Here is a 27,442-nt window from a genome sequence, read left to right as displayed (position 1 = left end):
ATTGGCTTTTCTCCAACAGCGACGCCAGTGAGTTTATCCAGTTTCAATGCAAAACAATTTCGAGACGAAGCTTGCAGTTTGTCTCCACCGCAAATTGCGCCATCTTGATGGAGAGATGGAGCTTCTCTTCAACTTTTCCTGACCCTAGCCAGTAGCTCAGCCGTCCAAGGTCACTCGTGCTCAGCAATCTTTCTCAGTTCAATTCAACCAGTTTGATCACTGCAATAGTCGTATCTCAAACCCCATTATCCCAGTAGTTTCACACAGTTTAAGACTACTTATCATGTGATAAGGTTGTCTCCTTGGTTTTGCCCTCTCCTACGTCGTGTTGTTGCCCACCACACTGAAATTGTAACGGCCCCAGCATGTCTCAATTGATATGAACCCTATGAGTTATTGAAATTTTGTCGGGTAGGGACACTGCTGGACAATACCGAACTAACCTGGCTACGCAGCTGCTGAAGACGCGGAGTCAAACTGATGGGGATTGGTTGTTGAAGGGTGAAAGAAAGGGGATTTAGGGATTTGTGTGGTTAGCTTTTAGGACCGCCTATCCAAGCCATATGACTCGTCGGCAGCATCGTCATTGACAGAAACACCCTAGGACAATGCAGGTGCTCCATTGCCTTAGCCATGTGAACAGAGCCTTATAATGGAAATAGTAAAAAGTGAGGCAAGGAAAGAGACCTAGAGCCAGCCAGCCATAAGCGTTCGAGGTGCCAACACCAACGCTGGGTCAGGTAATCTGGACAGAAACTGATAACATGAATACAACTGACATCGGTTAGCCAACATGTTGTTCAGTGTCCCCAGCCAAGCACAGCGAGCGTTGTGAACCCCCATTCTGAAAGGCGAACAGCACACACAGCAACCAACCTTTTCGTAATATTCTGTGTTCACCACGTCTAGTGGCGCGAGACAAATTTACTCTCTCTCTCCCCGTTGCCCGTCTTCAAATTCGTCTTAAAGTGATACTTGAAACGAGTACTTTCTGGATACCTCCCAACAGCTCAAACCTCTCCTCCAAATTGGCCTATATGGTTTTCCTCCGAATCAAACCTTGGGACTCACGGGTTGACTTATCCTCTTTCAGCACCCAATCGTAAATCCAATTCAAATCTGATCTTAAGGATTTATACGACAACTGAAGCCAGTTTTCTTATCATGTACCTCGTCTCTAACATCACTACTCCCGTTACACAGCCAGAATATGCTGATCACGTCTCATCTAAAAAAGTATATGGACCGATGTTGTGCAGTGGCGTGTCTGATTAATAAAAAGTGGAACTTGATAACAAACCAATGGAGGACTGCGGGTTTCACTTGTGTATACGTCCGCATATTAGATGAACAACGTGAAGTTGTCTCGTATCGAACCACCATCCAAACAAGTAGCGTTCCTCAGTTATTCCAAATAAAAAATAAGGGGAAAATTCAAGGATAAAAATTATCCAAAAAAACCTAGTCATATTAGTCCTTCAGGACAATACTCGGAGTAGCGGGGAATATTTACAATCAGAAGGGGATTGTGGTCATCAAAGCACCAAGTCTTTCGATGGGGACATAAGTTCAGAGGCAGTTGAATTGTGTTTTTCACCATTAGCACTCGAATTAAAGGAAATCGCCTCGTCCTCGGCTATCAGTTCAGAAAGCTGATCCAGACATACGAAAGGCAGTCGACGGAGATTGAATGCAATAATGCGAGGCTCTCCCTCGTTTAGTACTTTCACAGCCCGACCGCTTTTGACTTTACTGCCAACTGCTGCGGCTGCTTCATTATTCTGAGATTTGGAGGTCGATGTTGGTGGGCGTGGTACAAGATACTGCAGGAGTATCTCACTCATTCGAATGGCGAGGTGAGGTTGCTGGAGTCTGAGCAAGCGATCAAAAAGATGTTCCAATTGTGATCCGGAATACTTGGACTGATTGTTGGTACCATCAGATAGCTGTGGTTCAACGTTCATATCCAAAGGTTTAGCTGATTCGGAGGTGGTAGGTTTTACAGCTGCATTTGGTTTCTCATTTGATATTCCAGTCGTTTCCAGCTGTGCCGGGCCACAAGTGGGCGGGGGATTGATTTTCTTTTTAGAACGTTTATCTCCAGAATGTTTGGTCACCTGCGATGGGACAGGTTGTCTTGACTGACTCTTGTGGGCTTTGTCGAAGCAACTGGGCTCACTGGCGGTACCAGAAAACACCGGGTTACATGAAGACATGGGAGGGGTTGGGGAAGACGAAACAGAAGAGCTGGACGAGGATGATAGGGAGGAAAGTTCAATATCGTGTTCTTTAAATCGCTTCAAATACATTTTACGTCTTTCCTGAGAGGGTCCTTTTGAGGAATGCTTCGAATCTTGGGGGACGGTGGCAGTTCGCCGAAGACCACTTTGAGACCGCAGATGTTCCTTACGCGGTCCAACAGATTCGCCAGCCAGAGGCTTGTCTGAATCTGATAAAAATAAGGAAAACATTGCATGGATCAAATCAATCACGATATCGAAAGCAATCGTATAAAAAGAAAAGGAGTGGACCACAAAGGTAAGAAACGAAGCCTTTCAAAACTGACGGTGAATTACCCAACTTTAAACACTAAAAGTGAAAATGAGATAACACAAGTGGCAGAAAGATTTTTCCAAAGCACGGACAAAAAACTTGATTTTTCCTACAGATGCGCGCCCCCAAGCAAAAAAAAACAGTACATTGAAATTATCCCCCTAACGATTTCAGCGCTACCACCGGGGTATTTTCCGTTAACACATCTACATAGTATCGCTCACCCAAGCTAAAAGTTAAGGCTGTGGTTAAGCCGGTAACGGCATGTCGAAGCCAAAGGTTATTCTACTTGCGTGTATTCACACGGCCTCGGTGACGTCCGTGAGAGACTTAACAAGTTCCTTAATAAATATATCTGGTTTGAGTTGCTGGAGTGCCCATCTTTTGACACTATTTCATACATACCTAGTAATCGGTGAATTATGTTTTTGTGCCTTACCGCACTGCATATTGTGGTGTTTTACGCACTGCATTGTATTTTATCCTACGCGATTTTCACGTATACCTGTGACGCATACATCAACACGCGAATCACCTTAACATCCCGGAGGTGGTGCTGCAGGTGTTTTTGTGATCATCGTTAGCACTAGCTAGCTCCACCTTTCACCTGAACTGCGTGTCTCAACAGTTGATTTGTCACCCCTTAAATCTTAGGGGCCATCAACTGGGCATGATGATGGCATCAGCACTATGGCCTCCTTTTTAACCTCCGGTCTTACTTCCTCAGGCTTACAAGGGCATAAAGGGCATCCAGCTAGATTCACCTTCGGCCCAGCGCAAGCCGCATGTGGCATTACGTATGGTGCCCGAAGGTCAATCACCAAAGTTCGATGTGACAGGTAAACCTGGAAACGGGAACCAGTCCATCCCATGCTTGGTTTACCTGAGTTTACCTATGATCGATGAAATGTAGGGATTATTACGTTATACCACGCGACGCTCTGCCTCAGTCTAAAAGCTTTTTACACTCTCCCTCTATACAGTCACCTCTTATGAAGACTGATTCTTAAATAGGACCGTGTTCAACGTTCTCCCAACTTCTTCTATTGAAGCAGGTAGGGAACTTCTATATGGGTTATCTTAAGATGCAAATTACCCGAGTGTGCGGCAGGCGCATTTAGCTTATTTCGCTCCTTTTTCTTCCGAATGCATTTTGATGGCAAAAGTATGATAATGATGCGATCCAATCGGAAGTTTGGACAGTACAATCTTCACACCCCTCTAATGTGATATTTCCAGTTTTTCATAAGGTTTGCCACTCTGCATCAACAACTTTCTGGTACTCCTCTACAGAGTGGACACTAACCTCCGCGTTTTTCTTCTCCTCTGCCCGTCGCCTGCCTGTGACATCAGCTTTTACTGTCTCGACGGAGCATTGCTGTCGGGATTCGTCTTCAGATGACAAAACCAGTCGTGACAGCTCCAAACGTGTGTCCAAACACTTATCCATAGCACCGTCACATAGTCATACTCTCAAAATATGGTAGAAGCGTGTATAAAACGAAAATCGAGTGATAGGTCATAAATGAGCACCTTTCGTGATTTTCCAGGCCAAATTGACAAGAGAAAAATTCATCCCATCAGGCCCAATTCGTTATTTCTAGGTGAAGACAACCATATCTCATTGAATATTGCTTGGGTCTGCAGTTCATAACTGGGCTCATCTTGATCTAAATGCTTATATCTTACTCTGAAATAAGCATGTTGTAGCATAGTCCCCCGTACTATTCCCGTGTCACACCCAAAGTGTGGTTCTTGACTCACTCGACCCTATTATTATTTCATCATACTCATATACAGCATTCCTCATTGGATATGGTTACGTTGACGGTGACCTAACGATAGTAGTTCGACACGGTTCACTAGGCACCGATCCCAGGTTTCCTCTTTGCCCCCTTATGTTACCCTCTAATCGTTCAGTGGCGTTGTGGATAACAAACGAATTTATTCCGAGGACTGGTTTCTGGCGCTTGGAATCGCAAAAAAATCGTTCAACTGTAGCACCATTTCAGTGCCTAACTACCGTGCACGGGGGCTGGGATACTGCCAGGTTCCCCGAACCTAGACAGGGGAAGCCGAAAGGCAGAGGTCAGGTTCGAACCACAGACCTTCCGGTCAGTAAATTCGCGCTCTAATCACTTGGGCCATCTCGCTCGGAATACAAAGTCACCGACATTAGTCACACGCGAAACTAATCCGTTGGGCTGACAGACAAACTGGGATAGAAACAAATGCAGTAGATCACTAGCTGGGAGAAAGAACAATCAATCTACTTATATGCTTCAATACTACATGTCAAACCTTATAAAAAAGGTCCTCATAGAGGCAGGAATATTCTCGTGTAGCAAAACAAAGCGACAAATGGCATTTCTTTGGTTTGACTTGCATTTGTGGTTTGCTAGTGGTGCAGCTGGTCCGTTTGGGCAATACGTATAAAAGTAATCTAGCGTTGCAGTTGGATTATGAAGTCCGCAGTTAGAGATGAGAGTTCAGTTGCGAAACGAACAAGCGGGTCAGATACAGCCGATAACTATGTATGAGATTTCCTCTGAGGACATTTAAATTACTGTTGGAAAGTATTGGGAAATAGTGTAGACATCCGACAATCATACAAACCTACAATTCAAGTGCAACATCCACTTGTCTAACACTTTCTCAACGTCTCAAAGTTACTAATTAACTGGAATTTAAGCCCATACATAATATCGCCTAATTCGAGGTGCTCAACTTTGGCTGATATTACGAAAGCTTTTCACTGAGGGTTTCCCGAGTTTCGGATGTCTGAAGTCGCAACTTAGCGTCAGGTGACAGTCGTTTAAAGCTTGGACGTTTCATGCTGAGTATAACTGAAAAAAGAAAACAGTATAAACAAATAGGTCGTCCCAGATCCATCCCGTTTATTATGAAACAGAATGTGCGGATTTGGTCATGCCAACGATCCTGCCTTCGTCCGACAAAGAATGGGTTAGAAAAGATCGGTCCTAGAAACAGCACACTTCGATTGCCCAACATGGCCGCCAGCGTAACTGGGAGTTATCAATCGTCCGTTAACTACCCCCGATAAGTGCCTCACCTAAATTGTGCTGACTCACTTAGTTGTCAATCAACTAACCGTCACTCCGAATCTAATTTTCCGCCCAGTCAGTAAATCAAAATAAATATTTTGAACAAAAAGCTTTAGCCTGATTCTCGTACCCATCCAACCCATTCTGGCGTTAGTTGGACGACAGTTTTGTCGTGATGAAACGAGACTAGTTTTACAAATATTTAAGTGACCTGGATCCACTAAGCAAATTTAGTATGGAGGTAGCCAACTCCCGGTACACTGACCTTCTAAGACTGCATTCCACATAAGGTAGCAACCGTGTACGAAAAGCCAAAGGACACTGGGGCAATTCTGAACTATTCGTCTACCCATCCGAAGTCGGTATTCGCCGGTATTGCTTCATCAGTGTCTAAGCGTGTAAGGACCCTGTGCACAGAAGCTGATCGGACGGCGGCCCAAATTGAAGTAAAGAACAAACTCCGGGGTAGTGCATATCTAATTAACTTGATTAGGCATCAGATTTGAAGGGCGGTATTCGCGGTATTGCTTCATCAGTGTCTAAGCGTGTAAGGACCCTGTGCACAGAAGCTGATCGGACGGCGGCCCAAATTGAAGTAAAGAACAAACTCCGGGGTAGTGCATATCTAATTAACTTGATTAGGCATCAGATTTGAAGGGTTTTGGTACCCGTGCCGAAGCCCAACAGGGAACGCTGTCATTCCATAAAAAACAGGAAAATCGGAAGTCGTTCGAAGGATTCTAAGCACGGCTAACATAAAAGTAGCTTTCTATAGGCGAGACACTGCGCTCTGCACTGGTGCAGTTTAATATCACCTCCCGGCGAAGAGAACCAGGAAACGAATCTACAAAATCAAGTATAACGACTGTACTAAGGTCTATATGGGACGACCGACCCGGAAACTTTACTCCAGAAGTGGAGAGCACAGGAGAAAAATAAACAAGCCGCCGAGAAACGCAGATGAATATCAAGCGTTACTGAGACTCGGCAATGGCGAAACATGCATTAGACACGGGCATCAAATAGATCTAGGAAATGTTCAGGTTTTGAGGTGAGGACTACGGTCCACGCCACAGAGACTGATGGCCGAGACGGTGGAAATCATTAAGCATCCTAGTGTTAACTGAACAGGTGTCCGCACTCTGTGCCGAATTGGCCAACAAGGTATTACTCATACCTTGTCTTCTCCTTCAATCAATGTATGTTGGCCTCCAAAACAGACATGAAAGACACTAGCTCGTTCCCATACCCTTCAAGATGAGGCGGGATTTCTCGCATTTTACAGATCAGTTGTCAGGTGATGATCAAATGGCTAGCGGTATTTGCGGTGTGGGAGTTGTACTTAGCCCCAGGGCTGAATGCGTCTCAATGGACTGGATTTCAGTAGTCATCACCTTTGAGTCGTTAGGTTGACTGGTTCAATCAAAATCAATGCAGCTCGAAGCGACAAACGATTTGATTTTGTATCAGCATACGCTCCGAGAGGAAAGACAGCTTCTATAAAGACTCCTCACGGTCACTCTGGTCAGCGGAAAGTGATATCATGATTCTAGCAGGTGATATAAATACCCAGATTGGCCGACTGAGTCCCGTGGAAGCTAACCTTTGCGGCTGATTCGGGGTTGATGTTCACCACACACATAACAGAGAACGACTTCTCCAAATGTATGCTAACCATCGAGCGTTTCTACCCAGCAAAAACCTTCAGCTCACACCATGTGACATGTGTACGTCAGCCATAGACCCAGTTGGACCATGTGGCAATCGGTTAAGGGTGAGGTCTTCGGTAAAAGGTTGCCGTTCGTTTCGGAGTACATAACTGGACACCAAACACAGCGTTGTATGGGCAATCGTGTCCATTTGCTTCCCCTCTGGGCCCTATTGATCCACCCCCTGGAAGGACTAACTGAACCCGGGTGGAACGTCGACAGCAGTCCGCCACGGACGACGGATGTCACGCGTGCAATCTCATGGCTTTAGCGCAAATCATCATCATCATCATCATCTTCATCATCATCAACGACAGCATGACATCAGTGTTCAACACTACTGCTTCACTGCACTCTTCAAAAAAGCGGGCGAGTCCGTCGTGGCTAACCTGAGACTGTATTCCAAAATATCTGGAGTGAGAAAAAATTTCCAACAGGATAGAGAGCATCAACGGTGGATCACATGTTAAAAAAGAGTGCAAGGTTGTCTTGTGAAAACAACCGACGCACAATCTAGTGACTATCGCTTGCAAGACTTGCTTTGGCATTACCCAAAGTAGGTTGATCCGTCATTGTTCATGAAAGCCTCACAAAAGCCGTTAGATTGACCGAAGGGAAAGATAATCGCTCAGCTGTTATACCCTTTCGGCGTGTAGCTGCCATTCCACCCGAAGGAAGCACGAGGGCTAGGATACTGCCAGGTTACCCAAGCTTAAACAGGGGAAGTAGAGATGCAGAGGTCATAGTCGAATTATGGATCTTCCGGTCAGTAAATTCGCGCTCTAACGACTGAGCCATCTCGCCCCAATGAAAGAGAGCTGGACCGCTTCTGTTTCAGATCGGTGAGAGTTTCGAAAACACATTGAATCGATCCATTCGTTCGCATCTTTGCTCGAAGGAACTGTTCACAATACTTGTTGGCTCACGAAGTCGAGGGCCTAGGAAGAAGGCATAGAGCGGCCTGTGGTGTTATCAGACCTATTCTCGAAGCAGTCGTGTAGCGAATAGTAGGTTCCTTGTGCTACGATCAACATGGGATCAACATGAGCCCGCGGGGATGTGCTTAGATTTCCTACAGCTGTTACACGGCTGAGTGGCACTAAAGCCAGCGACTTTTCCACGCAAGTCAACAGGCTGATACCCGCTGAAATGAGGTCATGCCTTCTGTGTAAAGTGGTATGAGTATAGCAATTTTGAATTCTCGTTGAACTTCCTCGGCCTGTCAAATCATACCACCGGTTGAAGAATAGCATTCCCTAGAATCGGACTACCATACGTGAGCAGTTCCACTGCAAGTACGTCTTCTCCAGCTGCCTTGCTTAAGTAATCGTATGTTCGTCTAGTGTATCTCACCGACAGTCGGAAAAAGGTTCCGGGGCAGTCTAACCACTACAGTCCAGTCAACGCTTGATGATTGGTTCAGTAGTTATTTGAAGTGCCTGCGCCATATACCTAAAATTTCTAAAGGTGGCGTATGTCTGTCCCCTATTTGGGTCGGTTAGATGTTACGCCCACAGATGGCTCTCAAGCAATCGATAATTGTTTGTGGTGGCACGAAGTAGCGAATCTTTCGCTCTGCCCACTTTCTTTCCGGAGCAACTAGTCCTTGATGCGATTGAGTTGCTGAGATAAGTTGGTTTGAGCATTCTTCAGCTGCTGCTTCTGAACCTTATTGTCCGAGTGGATAGGAGATTCAGCGAGAGCATCATTCTGCTTAGTTGCCAGCTGTTTTATATGTTGAATTTTTTGCCAACACAAACGAACATTAACACGCACGGGTAAAAGAAATTACGTGCAAAAACTCGACATAATGTTCAGCTCATTTCTCGGGATTCTGTCATTGATCGTGCCAACGCGAGATGACCAACTTTCCCTAAGCTTGATCACGCAAATAAAAACACGTTCGGCTGTCAAATAGTTCTCATGGTCACCAAAGACACAAATGGAGTAAGAGTACTTACTGAATCTAACACGGTACCGCATGAGTAGTATAAAAGCTACAGGAGCGCATAGCAAGTAATCCGCAGAAAACAAGAGGTCTTGCTTGAACGACTGTAGGCAATTACAAAATATTTTGAGCCTCCGCGGTACACCCAACCTGACTGAACAATCCACGTCTCAAAACTTCTCATGTACTCAGTTCCAGTGGCCTTCGGACCTGATGAAAAGTGTTGCTCCATGAATTATGGATTGTTTTCACTGTGAAGCTTCACGAAGACAAGATAATTGCCCGCACGCGATCCGATCAACGCATCGGCTGCACAGTCCATAGATGGGTCACTAATTTCTGTACGAACAATGCATTGTCGCAGCCACTTAGGGTGAAGTTAGCAGAGATTGGGGTACAATCGCGGTCACACCTAATGCGGCCCTGGCAAATACCTTCACGAAACAAATAAAGAGACGTTTTTTTTCAAAACAGGATGCACAAAAAGAACAGATGGCTTCGTGTCCTTAAATAACACAAGTAAGAGCAAACCAAACTGCTGATCAGAGGCTCGTAGCTAATCGGTTGTGTTTAGTTTCTGGTTAGAAGGCCGAAGGTTCGAAACATCCCCGGTTTCGTGAGATGGGTACTACTGATGAGTCCCAATGAAGATGAAACAGCTATATACAGTGCTTCCCGGCTTTCCAGTATATGCAGACAGAATGAAGTGTAGATCGAGAACAAGACCAAAAATACATATTCTTTTCATGGCAAAAAATCGGTCGAAAATAAGGGCGGCCGAGATGGATACGACGGATACGATAGTCAGTTAAAGTAGTAGCTAGATACGTTTGTCACCGAGAACAGACGTGATGCATTTTTGACAATCTAGGATCAAAATAAATAAACGAACGGCTTGCAATCGACGTAATTCAATGCAAATACAGAAAGTATGTTTAACTGTGAAAAACTTACAGTTCTGTTTCTTCGCTTCCATTTTCTTTGACTTTGTTGTACTGAAGTCCTTGGATACATGAGACCGTTTACTGTCTGATAACTTGCGGTCACTGGTTTCGGTCTCATCAGCCGATACCTGCTTCCGAGGTTTTCCAACCGCATCAGACTTCGGTGGCTTGATTTTAGGAGAAGACGATTGGATCTTGGGAGTATGTATCTGTTCCCCATGTTTTGATGTGTTGGGGTGCATATGCTTTGAAGGGTTACGGTCGATTTTCTTGCGTTCCTTTTCTCTACACGAGCTGCTGGAGGAATGAGACGATGAGGAACGAGCATGTTGCTTTCGGAAATCCGTTGACTTATTTACAGAGCGCGATCGCGGAACGCCGGAATCAACTTTTTCCGGTGCAGTTTTGGAAGCTGAGGAAGGGCGGCCTGGTGAGGAGACACACTGTAGGTAGAGATGGAATGGGAGAAGAATAAAGCAAAAAACGTAAGGTAAACATATAGAGAGTGGAAAGTATAGGACATTACTAGATCGTTCAGCTATAATACCATTTTGGTGCCCAGTTCCCATGCCACCCAAACGAAACACAAGGGTTGAGATACTGTCAGCTTGCCCAAGCCTAGACAGAGGCTGAAGCTTGGTTCGGATCACAGACGTTCTGATCGGTAAGTTCGCACCTCAGTCACTGAGCACTCTTGAGCTCAACATTACCAGAAAACAAAAATCTTTGAATGCGGTAGTCTATGAGGACACTTAATATCTAAATCTATCGTCAAAGATGTGATCAAATGCCGAAGAAGCCCAGATATGCGCGGCACTGTGCATTTAACGGGACTAGTCAAGTAGGGTTAAGACAGGGCTAAGTTCCGCTACTTATAGAGGAAAACGAGAAATGGAAAAACGCGAACTGACAATAAAGATTTTCGCCGTCTGTGACTTGAATCCGAGGCCCGCGTTTTTCCTCCCAACAAACTTTTGTACTTCCTCCTCACCGAATGGAAGGGATCCCTATAGGCTCAAAACAGCTGTTAGATCAAGCTCCGACAACAGCCCGGTAAAATCACTTGCAGAGCAATATCAGGATACGTTTACAGCAAGAATTATCGGTAGTTGGGAGGTTTTCGCGATAAAGTAATAAACAATAATCGTTCAGCTGTAATACCCTTTCAGTACCTAGCTGCCATAAAACCCGAAGGAAGCACAGGGGCTGGGATACTGCCAGGTTGCCCAAGCCTAGACAGGGGAAGTCGAGAGGCAGAAATCGGGTTCGAACCACGGACCTTCCGGTTGGTGAATTTCCGCTCTAACCACTGAGCCATCTCTCGCGATAAAGTGGGGATGATACACACCGTACTTACCGTCCGTTCACGACTGACGGAGTCCTGTTGACCATGCTTCATTTGTGACTTTTGCTTGTCCGAGTTCTTATGTTTCTTGTGAGACCCAGACACTGGCCTGCCATGATCTGCGCCCGAAGCGCTGGAATCTGTGGATACTTTGGACGGACGAGACTTGGATACTGGACGTGAAGGGCGTGACCTAACAAAATCGATACTCTTCTCCGACCTGTCCGTGGAACTATGCCGAGACAACGGTATACATTCATCACCAGTATCCTCAAAGAGTTCTCCACCGATTTGACGCGGTTTTGATGTCAGGAGGTCTTCTGGATCATATGGTCTGCTTCCGGTACTCTCATTGGGAGAAGATGCAGGGTATCTAACGTCAACTACATGTGGTGTTGTATGCGCAGAAGACAATCGATCCTCATCGCCAAACAGGTCGACAGGGCTGCCTGGATTGGTAGACTCATGGCACTGAGAAAAGAGACTTCGTGACAGTGCATCTTCAAACTCTTCGTCTGGGTTGTCCAACAGTAGATGTGAGTGAGCACCATGTTCGAAAGGTGAACTAACTTTTGGGCTGTATTGGTTTGTTTGATCACCTAACAAATGAGATTCATCGTCCGATCCAAAAAGTTCGTGTTCAACAAACGGCCCGATGTGCCCGTGAAATTCTGATTCCGGTTGAACCTGCCCCATGCATTGAGAAGCTGTAATGCCTTCAGGGCTCAATTGACCTTTCCGAGATTCGCTCTCTAGCTTGACAAGGTCAGGAAGCTGATCACTCACCAAATTAGCCTTTGGTGATATCAGTGGACTCGGCTGATCCAAAGCATCAATGGCAGCGCGCTTCCCTGCTTTCAATCGTCTGTGCTTTTTCAACTTCCGAGGACTTTTCACATCAGCATACCCCGTGACAGGAGCTGCAGCAACTTCGCGGGTAAGGAGCTCATTGGGTTTTAAAGACGGATTTTCGGTTTTAGAATCTGATATCCCAAACTGTAAAAGTAACAAATACGAAATGCAGTGAAAGGGATGGGGGAACTTCGTTATCATTAAATCAAAGTATTCTACTCTTTACTAGGCAGACAAGTCCCAAAATCTGAAGCCGGCTTTGTATATTGCCGTTTCGAAGTTAAGTAAATGAGTACTCATGCGCTTACAGGCCACAGTTCGTCAATTCAAGCTTTTGGCGGTGCTGGTCTATGGTTGCGCTCAACAGGTGATAGAGTAAAAACTGCATGTCCATACACGGGCTCGTGAACAATCAGGGGAATAATTATGTTGCGCAGTGAAGGCATCATTTAAACACCACAGTATTCAGAGTTCTGTCATCTATCTCAGGCTCCTCGTGACTCTCAGCCTAAGACAAACGATCGCTATCACCTATGCGGATAGGCTGGCGTCAGTTAGGTAACTTCTTCAGCAATCTCATTCTTTCATCTTCTAGGTATTTAAAACAAACCTAAGATCGTTATTGGGCAGTGAAGCTTCAGAGTTATTGAAGCCATCCAGCGTTTAAACACAATCTATCCTGGCGGATCCATCTTTGCAATCAACCATTCACTGTTCATAGAGCTGGCGCCGATAATAACAGGGTGACGTAAGGTAAGAAACAATAAAGTTTTGGCGGTATCTACTCGCAGGTTTTGTTCCTATCACAAAACACAGACCAAGAATGAATTTATTCCTTTTAGCTTGCGCTTAATTCACCTGTAGCAGATACTGAACCCACACAACCCTTCATAAAGTCAACCGGTTCAATAAGTGGGTGGCATCATTCCATCCCGAAAGACTTATGTTAGCTTCTCTCTAATAATTTACAGACGTACAGAAAGAGCCAGCCACCTGAGTGGGAAGAATTTTTGGGAGGGTTGGTCATGCATGATGGTGTGCTTAGTAAATGCCCAAGCTAAGGTAAAGAGGATAACGGCCACAGTAAACCTGAAGACGATTAAATAACGATCGGTCAACATATACTTACAAAAATACCACGAGGTAAATGGCCTTTTATTTAAATGTCGACGTCATACTCTCAACCTATCAACGAGAAGCGACTAGCACAGTGGATTAAAAACTGAAATACTGGCGACACAAGCAGACACCATCCGGGGAGTGCAACTTAGTGAAGTTAACAGTGCGAGCACAAATTCGAGCGGCAACGTAGGAAGGATAACATCAACCCGACTGCATCTGGTTCAAGCAGCACCACAGATGTAGTAGGGGGTTATCTATCGATAGTGTGTTCATAGAATGGAAACTTGCACCTAGAACCGGTAAACTAATAGTGAGTGGTGTTTGTTCCCTAGATTAAACTTTATTCACAAACTAAATTGACCCTAAAAGTAAAGCTCTTCCCAGTCTATGAGTCACTGAGCAAGGAAAAAGTTCACACAATTGGGTCGTGATCAGGAACAAAATGAACAACATATACCTGAAAAAGTAAAAATATCCTAGTTAGTCCCACATTCGAGAACGGCTGATCAACCTCACGTATGAGCGTGTGAGGACGTAAGAAAGCAAATGAATTCACTTAAAAAACTGATTATCGGTCATCCAACTGACAGTGGTTCAGTATCAAGCAGACGCATTTTTCCGATAAGCCACAACCATCAACCGTGATAATCCAACATTATGCACTAAGAGAGAATTAAGTAAAAGAGCACACCCTTATCCTGGTCCGCTCTATGACTAGGGTTAGAAAACCTCCACTCCATTCTCAAGTCTGGAATTTTCCCCTTCCTATTTCCATTCCCCTATACTTCATACGAGATGTTTGTGAATCAAAGTGCTTTATATTATTATCTAGGTTGGGAAGCATAGGACGGGGAGAAATGAACTCGGAAACGACAATCCTTAAGATGATACTTAAACCAAGAATGAGAAGATATTGTGGGTATCATGGGGACGGCGAAACATCGCACTGATTTTCTAAACACACAGCAAACGAGTTCATAACTTAGACAACACAGACGGGGGTTCATCACAGTGCGATTCGACTAACCATGATAAAGCGTGTCTGACGAACATCCAAGTTGCGGACAACGACCACCAATTTTCGTGCCACAAAATACTAACCTGTCTGGCTTTTTCTTCTTCCAAGCGTGCCTGCTCTCGACGTTGCTCTTTCTTTCGCCGCCGACGTTCCTGGCGTTCATCCATAGTATCTTGACCTTCAAGATCTGAGGAGGCTACCACTAACTGATTTTTGGAACCCAAACGTGACAGTTTCAAAACGATACGTTTCACCGGGGAACTAGGCTCCGCAGTTTCAAAACCTGATTTGCGATCAGGTAAGGAACCAATATCGTTTTGATCTTTGCCAACAGAAAGGTTGTTCGTTGACAACAGAGGCTCCATTTCTTCTTGGTCACCCGCCGAATCCAGGGGAGGAGCGCCTTTTGAAGGAGTGGGGATATCTGGAGAAAGCGGCATCAGGTTGTACTGAGGACTACCAGAACCAGGCGCGGTCACTGGTCGAGAAGATGCCCATTGTGATTGGCGCTTTTGCGCATCTTCTAGCAAGAGCTGGGCTTCGTGCAGCAGTTGTAGTTTCTTTTTGTGTTTTTGCGGCAGAGGCCTTTGGGCTAACAGTCGCTCAACAGAGAGAACTGATTGGCGGGGGATATCGGGATCGGAATGAGTAAGTGAACCAGAACAGGTTTCGTCCTGGTAATCAAAACAGTAGTCTTGTCCAGCTGATTGTCGTCCAACTGTCTCGGGATAGAACGGAACGCTGTCAGAGGGTTTGCAAGCTGTGGAACCCACACTAGCTGGCGATAAGGAGTGTACATCCTGTACCAAAGATAGTGGGGGTGGGTGTGATTTAGGCACAAACAAAAAATCAATTTATTAGTCTAGTACCGGAAAAGTGCACTAGAAACGTAGGACTGAAAGCTACCTACTGCATCCTGGATATAAACCTGCAGAGGTTGGATGACAAAAGTTATCGAAAAATTACAAATTGACGATAGATGATGAGGGTGATACAGAAACTGAACTAGTGAGCAAAGATGGTCTGAAATATTCAGGTGATTGAGGAGCAAGTGTCATCCTTTTATCTCCAGTCTGTTTACACATGTTGTGCACCAGAGAAATTTATGGTGCGGTGCCGTACCTTCAGAAAACGAGCTGCAGTTGGAATACGCAAGTGTGAGCAGACTGTGACAGTGAAACTAAATAAGTTTCTTCTAGAAAAAAATTTATCCCAATCTACCAACTAGTACCGACTGAAATCCACTCTAACACAACTTCCTATAACCTCCTCAACCTACCTTCAAAGAGACCAGGCGGAAATAGGCATCAAGTACAGTATAAAAAACGAAAGACCTTGGTGGTAAGGATAAACTATACGGGTGAAATGGTGGCGGTGGCAGAAACACATGATAAAGCTCTGAACCGAAGTCTAATCTCCCAAGGCCCACCCCGCGAATGATTAAAAGACGCTAGAACTCTTCACAAATTGGGAGCGGATAGCGATAAACACAGGAACTCACTTGTTCTGAACGATCTCGTAGATGGGGAAAGAAAGAGTAGGAGTGCATTGACTCCAGATTGTTGCATGACTGAATGGTTTGGACAACCTTGTGGATATCCGCGGGTGTATTGGTGCGTGGAATGACAATCTACAGAAAATACAGGTCGGAATATGGATAAAGGATGACAAGGTGAGTACAGAAAGCTTTTCTTGCGGTAGGATGGCAGGCAAACAGAATCAAACTAACTGCTGTATCTTGGATGACGACCTAATCAGAGGTGAAATGCCACATGGTGGAATCCAGTCAAATGTTTGTAATTTTAAATGACCTGGAGTTGTGAAGCGGCTTGAAATGAAACATTGGTCCTCGTTTCACAAGACATGAAACTCCGATATTGAGCAAGTAATGAGGACGAGGACTTCTTCCGCTGTGTGGTCAGCTTTCCACCACCAAGTCCAGCGATTCTGATTGTGAGCAGTTGATCTAAACAGGAAATTCCGCTACAGTAGTTGCTTACAACGCTTTAAGTATGTTTGCTCATGATCAGAAGTGCACAACTAAAAAACACACTGGCAGAACTGACCAATGAAATAATCTCATCTAACCACGATCAACATCCGCTGTCACGCGATTATCGACCACCGTGTCAAGAATGTTTTCATATGCAGGCGAAGCTTTTTAAGCACTTCAGACAACAGAGGCTCTCTGGTCACCGTTTTCACTGATGGCGAGAACACCCTGACATATTTCGATCCATTATTTTTCATCATGTGACACAATAACATGATTCAACACAGAAGCTTTACCATTTTAGACAAATAAATGCGGGGAATCAGCTACAAGCCGTGTGCTGATGAACACTGGTTCTAACTAGCAGGCCTTTATCTGCCAACGACAACGGGATTGGAAGTGAGGATGGCTGTTATGCGAAGGCGACAGTTTGCAGTGGTTCGCTGGAGATATGCGCTGATAGGGGACAAACTGAGGGTGCAACTATAAGCGGGTCCTTTGGAAGACGGTGCACTAAAGACGATAGTTCTGATACAATAGTATAATTGATAAGGCAACAGGATTGATTCCTCCAGCAAATCCCAACAGGACCGATCTCAATCGGATGGGGCTTAGGCGACGCTCCTTTTGGAATGCCACTTGTAAGTGTAGAGGATCTCCCAAAGATCAGAAAGCACAGGCCGACTTGTTAGGGAGCATGTCAACACAATAACACCTGTGTACAACAAGTCATCCTCTTGGGCACTAAACACACGTCGCGAAGGGACTCGCTCGACCTTATGTGGTGCACAAGTCTGCGTACGTTAGTATCTCGCCGAGCCGTAGTGGAGGACGTCCTTGCAACATCGACAGTCTTTTTGACAGGCTAGTCAAAGGATAGAGATGCGACAAATGCAATCTTCCGACCTGGAATCGAAACAAGTGTTATAATTTATTTCGTAGTAGTACGGACTAGTCCGACAACTACGCCGATAGCCGTGGTCTTCCGGTCAGGCTTTCAAGTCACAGGCTTCGGTTGAAAGCAAAAATCGTCCTCCTATCATGGTCTCGGAACCTTTGCAGTATCTCAGCCCACATGCACTCATACGGTGCATAAACAGAAGCACCCTGATGGCAAATCGGCCGTCTAGAGATGACGTCAATCAAAGCGCCTTGCTTGAAGAATATAGCAAAGCGATAGGCAAAGATATAACATTGTTGATTTCTTCTGTCCTCTTTATTGTTGTCTCTTAACCCCTGCTTGATACTCACTAATATGCAGGTCCCAGCTACAAGTACGTCAAACAGACACAAATCTGTCAGGAATATTATATTCCTGAAAATAATCTCAGAATGTCCGAAACTTACTGAGACCCTAAAACCCCACCAAAATCGTAGTGGGGAAGCCGCAAAGCAATCGGGCCAGAAAAGCCAGCTGCGGGTTGGATGCGATTGACCATGGTGAGTGTTCGGGCACGTCATACAGGTAACGCCAACCAATCACCCAACGCCGATCGGGCAGTCTGGATTCAAGGTTAGGCGCTTTAAACAATGCGGTACTCCTTGTGATTTTTGCACTCGCGTGTTCACGATAAGGCTATTTGTACCTAAAAGTCGGTGAGCTTTTTTACGACACCTAAGTACTAGAGCGGGTATTGCAGTTAGTTGCAACAACATGGAATTGGTATGCTGCACACCATGGCTCATACATATCACTCCACGTCTACTAGTCAAGTCTCGTTCTGTTTTTTAGTGCAATCTTTCATCCATGAACCCTTAGACAGATCAATCAACAAGGAGCTTCCGCACATACTGTACACATTTCGTCAACATCTGCAGCATCCTTGAAACTCGAAATCAATATGTATGTACACCAACTGAGCCCCAGGCACTTGCTTTGTCTCAGTGAAAAAGTTGCGCCCGTGTTAATATGACCCTCAGTTCAAAATGTGGGGTATCATCACTGGACTTGAGACGCGCAAGCAATTAAATTTGGGCTGTCGGACTACCCAATTCAGTGAGAATTCGCACCGGTCGAACTACCGAACACTCTTTGTTTGTCATGCACCAATAAACTGTAGCTCAGATTCGCTGAAAGACAGCTTATATCAAAAACTGATCACCATCTTGTCTGCCACGAGGAGCCCGGATATTGTCATAATGACAGAGGATTCCAACGCACATGTAGGACACATTAGTTCATCAGAAACACGGTTGTACGCGTAAGCTAGACGCAAAACGCAATGGTAATGGTGAAGGTTTTCTGTTAATTCCCTAGAGAACTTGGCTTGGACGCAATAGGTGCCGTTCTGCTACCTGGAGTCAGCCTGATGAAGAGCAACTCTGACGCCAAACTGGCCAGTTACCGATGGCGCGCTTTAGTTCTCGTTCAGTCTAACAGCTATAAGCCATATGCTTAGGGTAGGCTGGTTTCGGCTACTACAGTTTCGGTTAGCAGAAAATAGGAGCGTGGGAGATACAGCCAAGCATTGGAAAGGATGGCATAGTGAGTTAGGTCGTATGAATTCGCCTAGTTATTTGGAAGAACGGAAAGCTAGAGAAAGTTAATCGTGTCCTAGCTGCCACGCCAACCGAAAGAGACACGAAGACCGAGACACTGCTAGGTTTCCCAGGCCTAGATAAGAGCAGCATCGATGCCAGGGTAGAGACTGAATTACGAACCATCAGGTCGGTAGGTTCGCGCCCTAACCAACAAGCCGTTTTGCTAAGAGTCTGGATCAAGCAACATAGCTGGGGATAGAGTATTGCCACGATCCGCATATCATATTGTTTTGCTCGCAGCGTGATCGAACCGTAACATATTTGGTGACGCAAGATGGAGGCAGAACAACTCAAAGTAATGTTTGAGCAACAACTGCAACTCATCAAAGTACTTACGGAGCGACTATCAACTACATCTTTGGCTTCACCCGCTGCGTCGAGCGTCCCACAGTCGGTTGGTGGAATCGCTGGCAGTATCAACGAATTTTGCTATGAACCCTCAGCTGGCATAACGTTTGATGCTTGGTTTCGTCGCTATGAAGACCTGTTCAGGGTCGATTTTTCACTTCAAGATGATAGTTGGAAGGTTCGCCTCCTGCTCCGCAAACTTGGACCCGCAGAGCATGATAAGTACGCTAACTATATTCTGCCAAAAAACCCGCGCGATTTCACTTTTGATGAAACGGTCAACACGCTTTCACAAATATTCGGTGAGCAAACGTCACTTTTCAACATCCGTTATCGATGCATGAAGCTAGTGAAGAGTGATGCAGACGACTTCCTCACATATTCTGGCATCGTGAACCGAGAATGCGAACGGTTCAAACTCGGATCGTTAACGGAAGATCAGTTCAAGTCGCTGATTTTCATATGTGGTCTACAATCCCCGAAGGATGCAGAAATCCGTACCCGACTCCTCAGCCGCATCGAGCAGGACCCATCCATGACGCTGCAGGCCGTCACCTCGGAGTGTCAACGGTTGCTTAACCTGAAGCATGACACCGCGATGGTCCAACTCGGGGGTCATGGCGGTTCCGAGGTTCATGCAATACACCAGGATACGCAACAGCCTGGCCCTGTCAATTCTGGCCCAACCAAATCGACCTCGCAGTGTTCTGGTCCGAAGCAAAACAAAGGCTCAAAGAAGACACCACCTTCACAATGTTGGCACTGTGGAGCCTGGCACTTCGTCAGGTTCTGTCCTTACAAGAAGCATCGGTGCCGCCAATGTAAGTCCGTGGGACACAAAGATGGATATTGTCAGTCACTGATGCATACGGCCTCTGCTGTTTCAAAGCAATCATCACGCATCCGTCCCAAACCGAAATCGAACCCTGTTGGCTCCTCTCTCAGTTTGCTGGCTACTTTCCAGATCAACACGCCAGGTAACCGGAAGTATCTGACAGTCACCGTAAATGGTCATCCAATCCGTCTGCAGTTGGACACTGCGTCGGACATTACCATCATTTCGGAGAGGCTTTGGCGCACGCTCGGGCAACCTCCGATCAGACAAGCAGCTCGAACTGCAACCAGTGCCTGCGGTGGAGAGTTAAAACTTTCCGGTGAGCTCCAGTGCTGTGTATCTTTTCGAGGAACTACATTTGTGGGGTCGTGTTATATAACGGCAACTGAGTTGAACCTATTGGGTCTTGATTGGTTCGATCGCCTTGGGTTAGCCGACATTCCAATCAGCGCCGTTTGCAATGCAGTTCAGTCTCCTACAGCGCATCCAGATCATGCATCCGACATTATGGAGCGATTTCCAATTGTTTTCCAGTCCGGTCTCGGTCAGTGCACTGCGACACAAGCAGTCCTCCACCTCGTGCCGGGAGCTACGCCAGTCTTCCGTCCAAAGAGACCAGTTCCGTACGCTTCCCTCCCACTGGTAGATGCCGAACTTCAACGGTTGGAAGAACAAGGCGTTCTGTCCCCTGTATCCTACTCTGCCTGGGCAGCGCCGATCGTTGTAGTAAAGAAACCTAACGGTGGCATCCGCATATGCGCCGATTTCTCAACCGGCCTAAATGCAGCTATCCAGCAGCACCATTATCCACTACCAGTACCCGACGATCTATTCACTGTTCTGAACGGTGGGAAGTTCTTCGCCAAAATCGACCTGGCTGAAGCGTACCTTCAAGTTGAAGTCGCACCAGAATCACGCCCACTACTGACAATCAACACACACCGCGGGCTGTATCAGTACAACCGTCTTCCGTTTGGCGTCAAAACCGCCCCAGCAATTTTCCAGCAATTGATGGACACCATCCTTTCTGGCATTCCAGGTGTGGTCGCATACCTGGACGACGTGCTGATCGTTGCTGTTTCCCCCGAAGAGCTTCGTGAGCGAATCAATGCCGTCTTACTGCGCATTCAGGACAATGGCCTCCGCCTCCGTCCCGAGAAGTGTCAATTCTTCTTGACAACTGTGAAATATCTTGGGTTCATTTTTGACGCCTCTGGTCGCTATCCTGACCCGGAAAACGTTCGAGCTATACAGCAGATGCCACCTCCTAAGGATGTACCATCATTACGTTCCCTTTTGGGGTTAATCAGCTACTATTCGGCATTCCTGCCTTCGTTGCACGACATCCGGCCCCCGCTAAATCGGTTGCTTGGAAAGGATGTCCCCTGGTGTTGGTCAGACGAATGCGAGGAAGCATTCTGCAAACTAAAGACGATGCTCAGTTCTGATCTGCTACTTACCCACTACGACCCAAAGCTGCCGATCGTTGTGGCAGCTGATGCCTCTAATTTTGGTGTCGGTGCCGTCATTCTACACGTCTTTCCAGACGGATCGGAGAGGGCCATTATGCATGCGTCGAAATCACTAACCCCAGCAGAACAGCGATACGCACAGATAGAGAAAGAAGCGTTGGCCTTAGTGTTCGCGGTTCGGCGTTTCCACAAAATGTTGTATGGCCGCCGTTTCACCCTACTTACCGATCATAAACCATTGCTCTCCATTTTCGGCTCAAGGAAAGGTGTTCCCGTACACTCTGCCAACCGCCTGCAAAGATGGGCCCTGATTATGCTGGGTTATGACTTCGATATTCAATATCGACGCACCACCGACTTCGGTCAGGCCGATGCATTATCTCGGCTGATCAACAACCAGCCAACACCCGAAGAAGACACGGTTATTGCGCATGTTGCATTTGAGGACCCAGCCGACCCACAGTTGGTCCAGTCCGTTCGTGCCCTGCCCGTGACAGTAACAGAGGTTCAAAGAGCTACCACAGCTGATGGAACGCTTCAAAAGGTGATCCGATTCATGAATTCTCGGTGGCCTTCGAATCTCAAAGATGATTCCCTTCGACAGCTCTTTTATCGCCGAGATGCATTAGCGATCGTAAAAGATTGTTTAATGTTTGGAGATCGCGTGATGATTCCTCAATCTTTACGCCATCGAGTTCTTCGTCAGTTTCATTCTGGACATCCAGGAATCAACCGTATGAAGTCAATAGCTCGCAGTTACGCATACTGGCCGCACATGGACCAGCACATCACTGATTTTGTAAAACGCTGCTCCCGATGCCAACAAGCTGCAAAGAATCCGCCACATCAACCACCGGTTCCCTGGCCTCGACCTGAGAAGCCCTGGTCTCGGATCCACATTGATTACGCAGGACCGATACGTGGCACTTTTTATTTGGTTTTGATTGACGCTTTTTCCAAGTGGCCAGAAATCGTTCCGGTGTCATCTCCAACAACATCTAGTACGCTGCGAGTGTTAGGGGGAGGGCAGGTGAGTGGAGTCGCAAGGGCGAATGATACTGCACGGCTGCCCAAACCGAACAAATGGGCTTGGTTGAGGTACCCCACCATAGGCCATTCACCCAAAAGTCCGACCCATAAGTCAGTGGAAGGATGCAGGGTTTGTTCGAGGACCCTCCCCTAGCTTCTGACTCAAAACTCTTAACCAAGAAGCAGCGATCGTTAGGGTTGCCTTGAGGAACCCTGCCCGAAGACAATGACTCAATTGTCTGACCCATTTGGCTGTAGGGTGTTGGCCTGGCCTGAGGATACAGAGGTAAGGCATTACTGTCACACTGTTAAGGCGGATGAGCACAGCATGCGCCTTTTGAGCAGTATTAGACTCTTCGATTTTAAAAGCATTTTTCCACCGTATTGAATAATGCACCGGCAATCACTTTCAACCGCTGAGCGATCGGATTTTAGGACCGATGTTTTCTAACCCGTTCTCCATTCTGGGGGGGTAGCTTCACTGGCATGGTTGAACCTTAGGGAATTGAGTTCCAGACAGGACCACTGCAACACAGAAGCTCGACCACCACGACAAGGTGACGGGTTTACGTTGGGCTACTCACCAAGACCTCACCATCTTCTTCGACAATTGCGGGGTGCAGACAACCCGGGTCGGGTGTTTCGTCATGTTGCATGAATAATGTCTCGCGGGAGATTTTTGCTGCTGATGGTAAGCTAGTATCGACGTTCCATTCAGGTTCGTTAGGATCTTTAAAAGTTTGTGCTGAAGGATTCCAATTAGACTCCTCTTCATTAAGTTCATTCTATCGCTGAACAAGACAAATCTGCAAATGAACCACCGTTCCATCTTTTACACGAAACAATTCGGTAGCACCTGTCCTTTTCAGGTCGATTGATTGAATTACCTGTTGTCTGAAGCAAAAGTCCTCCCCACCTCCTAGACCATTTTGTCATGATTCACGCTCTTGACTATCGAGTGTTTGAAGGATCCACGTGCGCCATCGTGCTCGCCAGTTGCTGGTATGGCTTTTCTACAGATCACTCCGGATCTCATTTGGTCCAGTCGGTGGCTTAGAGAGACAGTTCTGAAAACTAGAAGCATACCTTCCATCACTCTTCCATTCATTCTCCAACCAATCTTCGTTATCAGTGTGACTGTGGGTTTCCAGTAGCTTCCCGGCCATGTCAGCTTGAACCACTGAATCTCGCTTACATTCAACGAACTTCGTAATTCTGAGCAAAAGCGAACCGGTAACCGAAGCTGCACAATGACAGGATTGGAGTGAAGTTGCGCACCGCAGACGTAATGCCAACCTTTGGTTGAGGCTCTTCATCGGTGACTGACGGCCACATGATTCAAATGATTCAATGACTGGCTTGCGGTTGGTGGCCTTAAGGCGGCTTGATGTGGGCACTGGTGGTCATATAAATCCCGTTTTTCGAAAGAAACAGCCAGGACAAGAAAAACACACAAGGACTGCTCGTCCCTAGAGTGAGTAAAGCGTTACATGCATATATATGTTATATAGATAACGTGTGGTCGGATAAAAAGGCAGTCACGACCGGTTCTAAAGATAAGTGTGGAATGAAGTAAAGATGATCTCAGTATGTACAAGCGAAGCTAGATGTAACGAGCACACTAATGATGCAACCTACGCCACCCAGCTGGATCATCCTGTCCCAGTCCTCTGGAGCGGGGATCACACGGACCGTGCGGTAGGTGTGAAGCGCATTGTTATCGAACAGCCTTAGATCGTAAGTGAATGTCGTCACGCAGTCCAGGAAGGCCACCTCGATTTGAAGTTGAAAGTGACCAAAACCATCCTCCTCAATAGCGAACGGAGGCTGTCGAACAACTGAAACGGAGATTCAAAAAACGTGCCAAATCAAGGTAGTTATTTCCAGGGTCATCGCGGTAATCGATATACACTGGACGACCAGACAATAACACCAAGTCTTTTCCGCCAACAATGATTTCCGCCCTAGAAAGGTTAGTTAATTTACTTTACAAAGACATAGTGTCCGGCGATAGGATACGAGTAGACGCATTTACAAAGCGGGACGATTTTCCAAAGACCACAAAGACGAAAATACACATGGAAACCGGTTGCTAAGCCGGACTTCTGCACAGGTTCCTGACATGTTTGTGTGTTCCATGCAGGAGCCAGTTACGGCCAGTAATAATTAAGGCACAAGTACTTCCGTAGGTCCTACTGATCATGAATTCGGAAGCAAATTTACCAAAAACAGTTGCACCGGAGGGGCTACATCAAGTGCATCATTAACAAATGCGAATCACTCTAGTTGAGTGACTTACGTATACGGCGACTAAAAGTGTTCCGATACCACAACACCAAGATGACTTTAACAAGTTAAAACAAGGATTTTGAGCAACACAAAGGGCGGCAACTTACAAATACATGGCAAATCGCCACCTACACAGCCGTCGGGAGATATGAGTATCCGCGTCCATCTGGTCATCCATAACTCAAACTATAGTAGGCTACTAAAAGCAGCCCGAAACCTTTTTTTATAACACCAGGGTAGAATGGTTTCAGGAAGTCTCCATTCCGTAAAAGTGAAAACCGAGGTAGTCCAGCATTCAGCCAAGATCTCTGCAGCGACCTGTCCCAGCCACTTGATGACCGTCAACCCAACCCATGGGTTTGTAGTAAACACCGCACGGGAGCCTAGGGATCGGGTGGTGATACCTCCCCGGATAACACCTTAAGTTATCAACAGTCCGAATGTATCTATCACCTTTAGCAGGTTACTTAAAGATGCAATTCGACAGATTAAGGCACATCATATTTCCTCCTAAGGTTTAGGTCCTATCACTATTGTGCTAAGAAGCAACTAATGATACAGTGTCCACTTCTCGCAGCAGCCCAAGCGACTCCTTCGAGTAGTTTACGGAGTATGAAAACATCGCATCAGATGATCACTGCACTCAAAATGGCCTTTGATATTGATGAAATTCTACACTCGATAAGACAATTGTTACGCCTAAACAAACATCGGTAAGCTCCTTCGCTGACCTCATTCACTTGCCTTACGCCACCAAAACTCACTTCCCCGTTCGGCTCAGTCGTTTGTACTACTATTTTGCCAACCTACTATATGCCAACCCGCATGGTCAGTGACAAGTAAATCCTCCTCAGAAAAGTACCTCAGTTACCTAAATGGTCTTTCATCCGATCACTGGTGAACGACAGGACGACACTCTATTCACGTTCGAGAAATTCTCATTAACTTAGTGAAGGGGCACTTATTGTGTTGAGATTCATACATTTACTAAAGGACGGATCACAACTGAGAGTAAATTCTCTTGTTTCAGTGGGCACCTAAAGTAAACTGAAGCACAATGAATAGCGGAAATAAGAGTATTCTTCGCCGGATGACTCACACTAGAGGAATAAAATAAAATAAATAAATCGTTCAGATGTAACATCTTTTCGGTGCCTAGTTGCCATGCAACTCGAAGGAAGCACGAGGGCTGAGATACTGCCAGGTTGCCCAAGCCTAAACAGGGGAAGTCGAGAGGCAGAGGTCGGGCTCGAACCACGGACCTCCCGGTTAGTAAATTCACGCTCTACCAACTTGAGCCACCTCGCCCCACACTAGAGGAAACCTTAACCGATGGCATGCATTTGAAATAGATCAGCTGGTCCCCATAAATAAAGCTTCTAGAGGAACATCCGTCTGACGACGGAAACGAACGATAATTATAAAACGGGTTACAGGGGTTTTCCTAAAAGTTATGTTGTGAATAAATTAGGATGTGGTAAAAATATGACGAGATGATTCACCTTGTCGCGGGTTTTCGAAGGTATCGTGCAACCAAAAGGTCACCTTTCTAACCAATGCTGATAGAGGGTAATTTGGGTTCCAGCTATCGACGTAACACCGCCAATGATGTGTTCGATTGGACAACGGTTTAGCACGGCGTTGGACGCTATGACCAACTTTGAAGACAAATAGGATCTGCGAAAAGACAAACAAAATACGGATGCACAGTACAGGGATGATAAAACTGACGCCTGAATCAAAAGGGTATTAGGCTTGGCATAGCGGATTTATAGTGGACAAGTTCTCAATGAGTTGAATTTACAAGCCAGATTCAAATCCAGCGAGTTTCGGGATAGGTCAGTTGCTGAGTCATTGACACACGAATCGTGTACCACGGGTGCGATCGAATCAACTGCCACAGTTTCGTCTTACCATTAATGGGAGAACAGAGCGAAGCCACAGTGGAAGGAACTAATCGGTGGTGTTAAGTTGTTCTGCTTACTGAAGGCTAAAACATCGGTGCAGTGGCGACACAGTTTGTATGAATGGACTACGCCTATTGTGTCCAGTACCCATCAGTTTGTTGACAGTCCGAGAGACTGTGCAGGGTCTTTAACTCTGGTCATGCGCGATGACCATAACAAGTAAACTCAGAAAACTCCGTGTACTTAAGTTCAACTGAAGGCGGGTCAGAATTCGAATCTTTCAGTGGCCACTGAAAGTGACATTTTAGATACTGAGAGCAAGTAGGAGCGAACTGTCTGCGCCTTATTCTATTATCCAACGGATTGAAGCATCGTAGCATACCACACGCTGGAAGTGCATAAATCCATATTTTTAGCATGATCGCTCTTCACGAGGACGTGTCTAATTTACCTTGCCATATTGACAAGTACA

At 46.0% G+C, this 27,442-nt stretch overlaps 1 protein-coding gene across 1 annotated transcript; it reads right to left on the bottom strand.

Moving 5' to 3' along the window:
- Positions 1-1,245: 1,245 nt before the first annotated feature.
- On the bottom strand, positions 1,246-27,442 carry T265_15656 (hypothetical protein; the record flags this gene model as incomplete). The annotated part of the gene is made up of 8 exons (XM_009178876.1): positions 1,246-2,449; positions 10,230-10,662; positions 11,577-12,560; positions 14,640-15,356; positions 16,058-16,186; positions 24,413-24,612; positions 26,566-26,740; positions 27,422-27,442. Coding segments are annotated over 8 exons (3,573 nt in total), but the record flags the coding sequence as incomplete, so codon positions are not given.

The sequence above is a fragment of the Opisthorchis viverrini genome, assembly GCF_000715545.1.
Source record: "Opisthorchis viverrini unplaced genomic scaffold opera_v5_695, whole genome shotgun sequence".
Taxonomy (NCBI): Eukaryota; Metazoa; Platyhelminthes; class Trematoda; order Opisthorchiida; family Opisthorchiidae; genus Opisthorchis; species Opisthorchis viverrini.
Note: the sequence above shows the minus strand (reverse complement) of the source record. Positions and strands in the feature narration are given on the sequence as shown.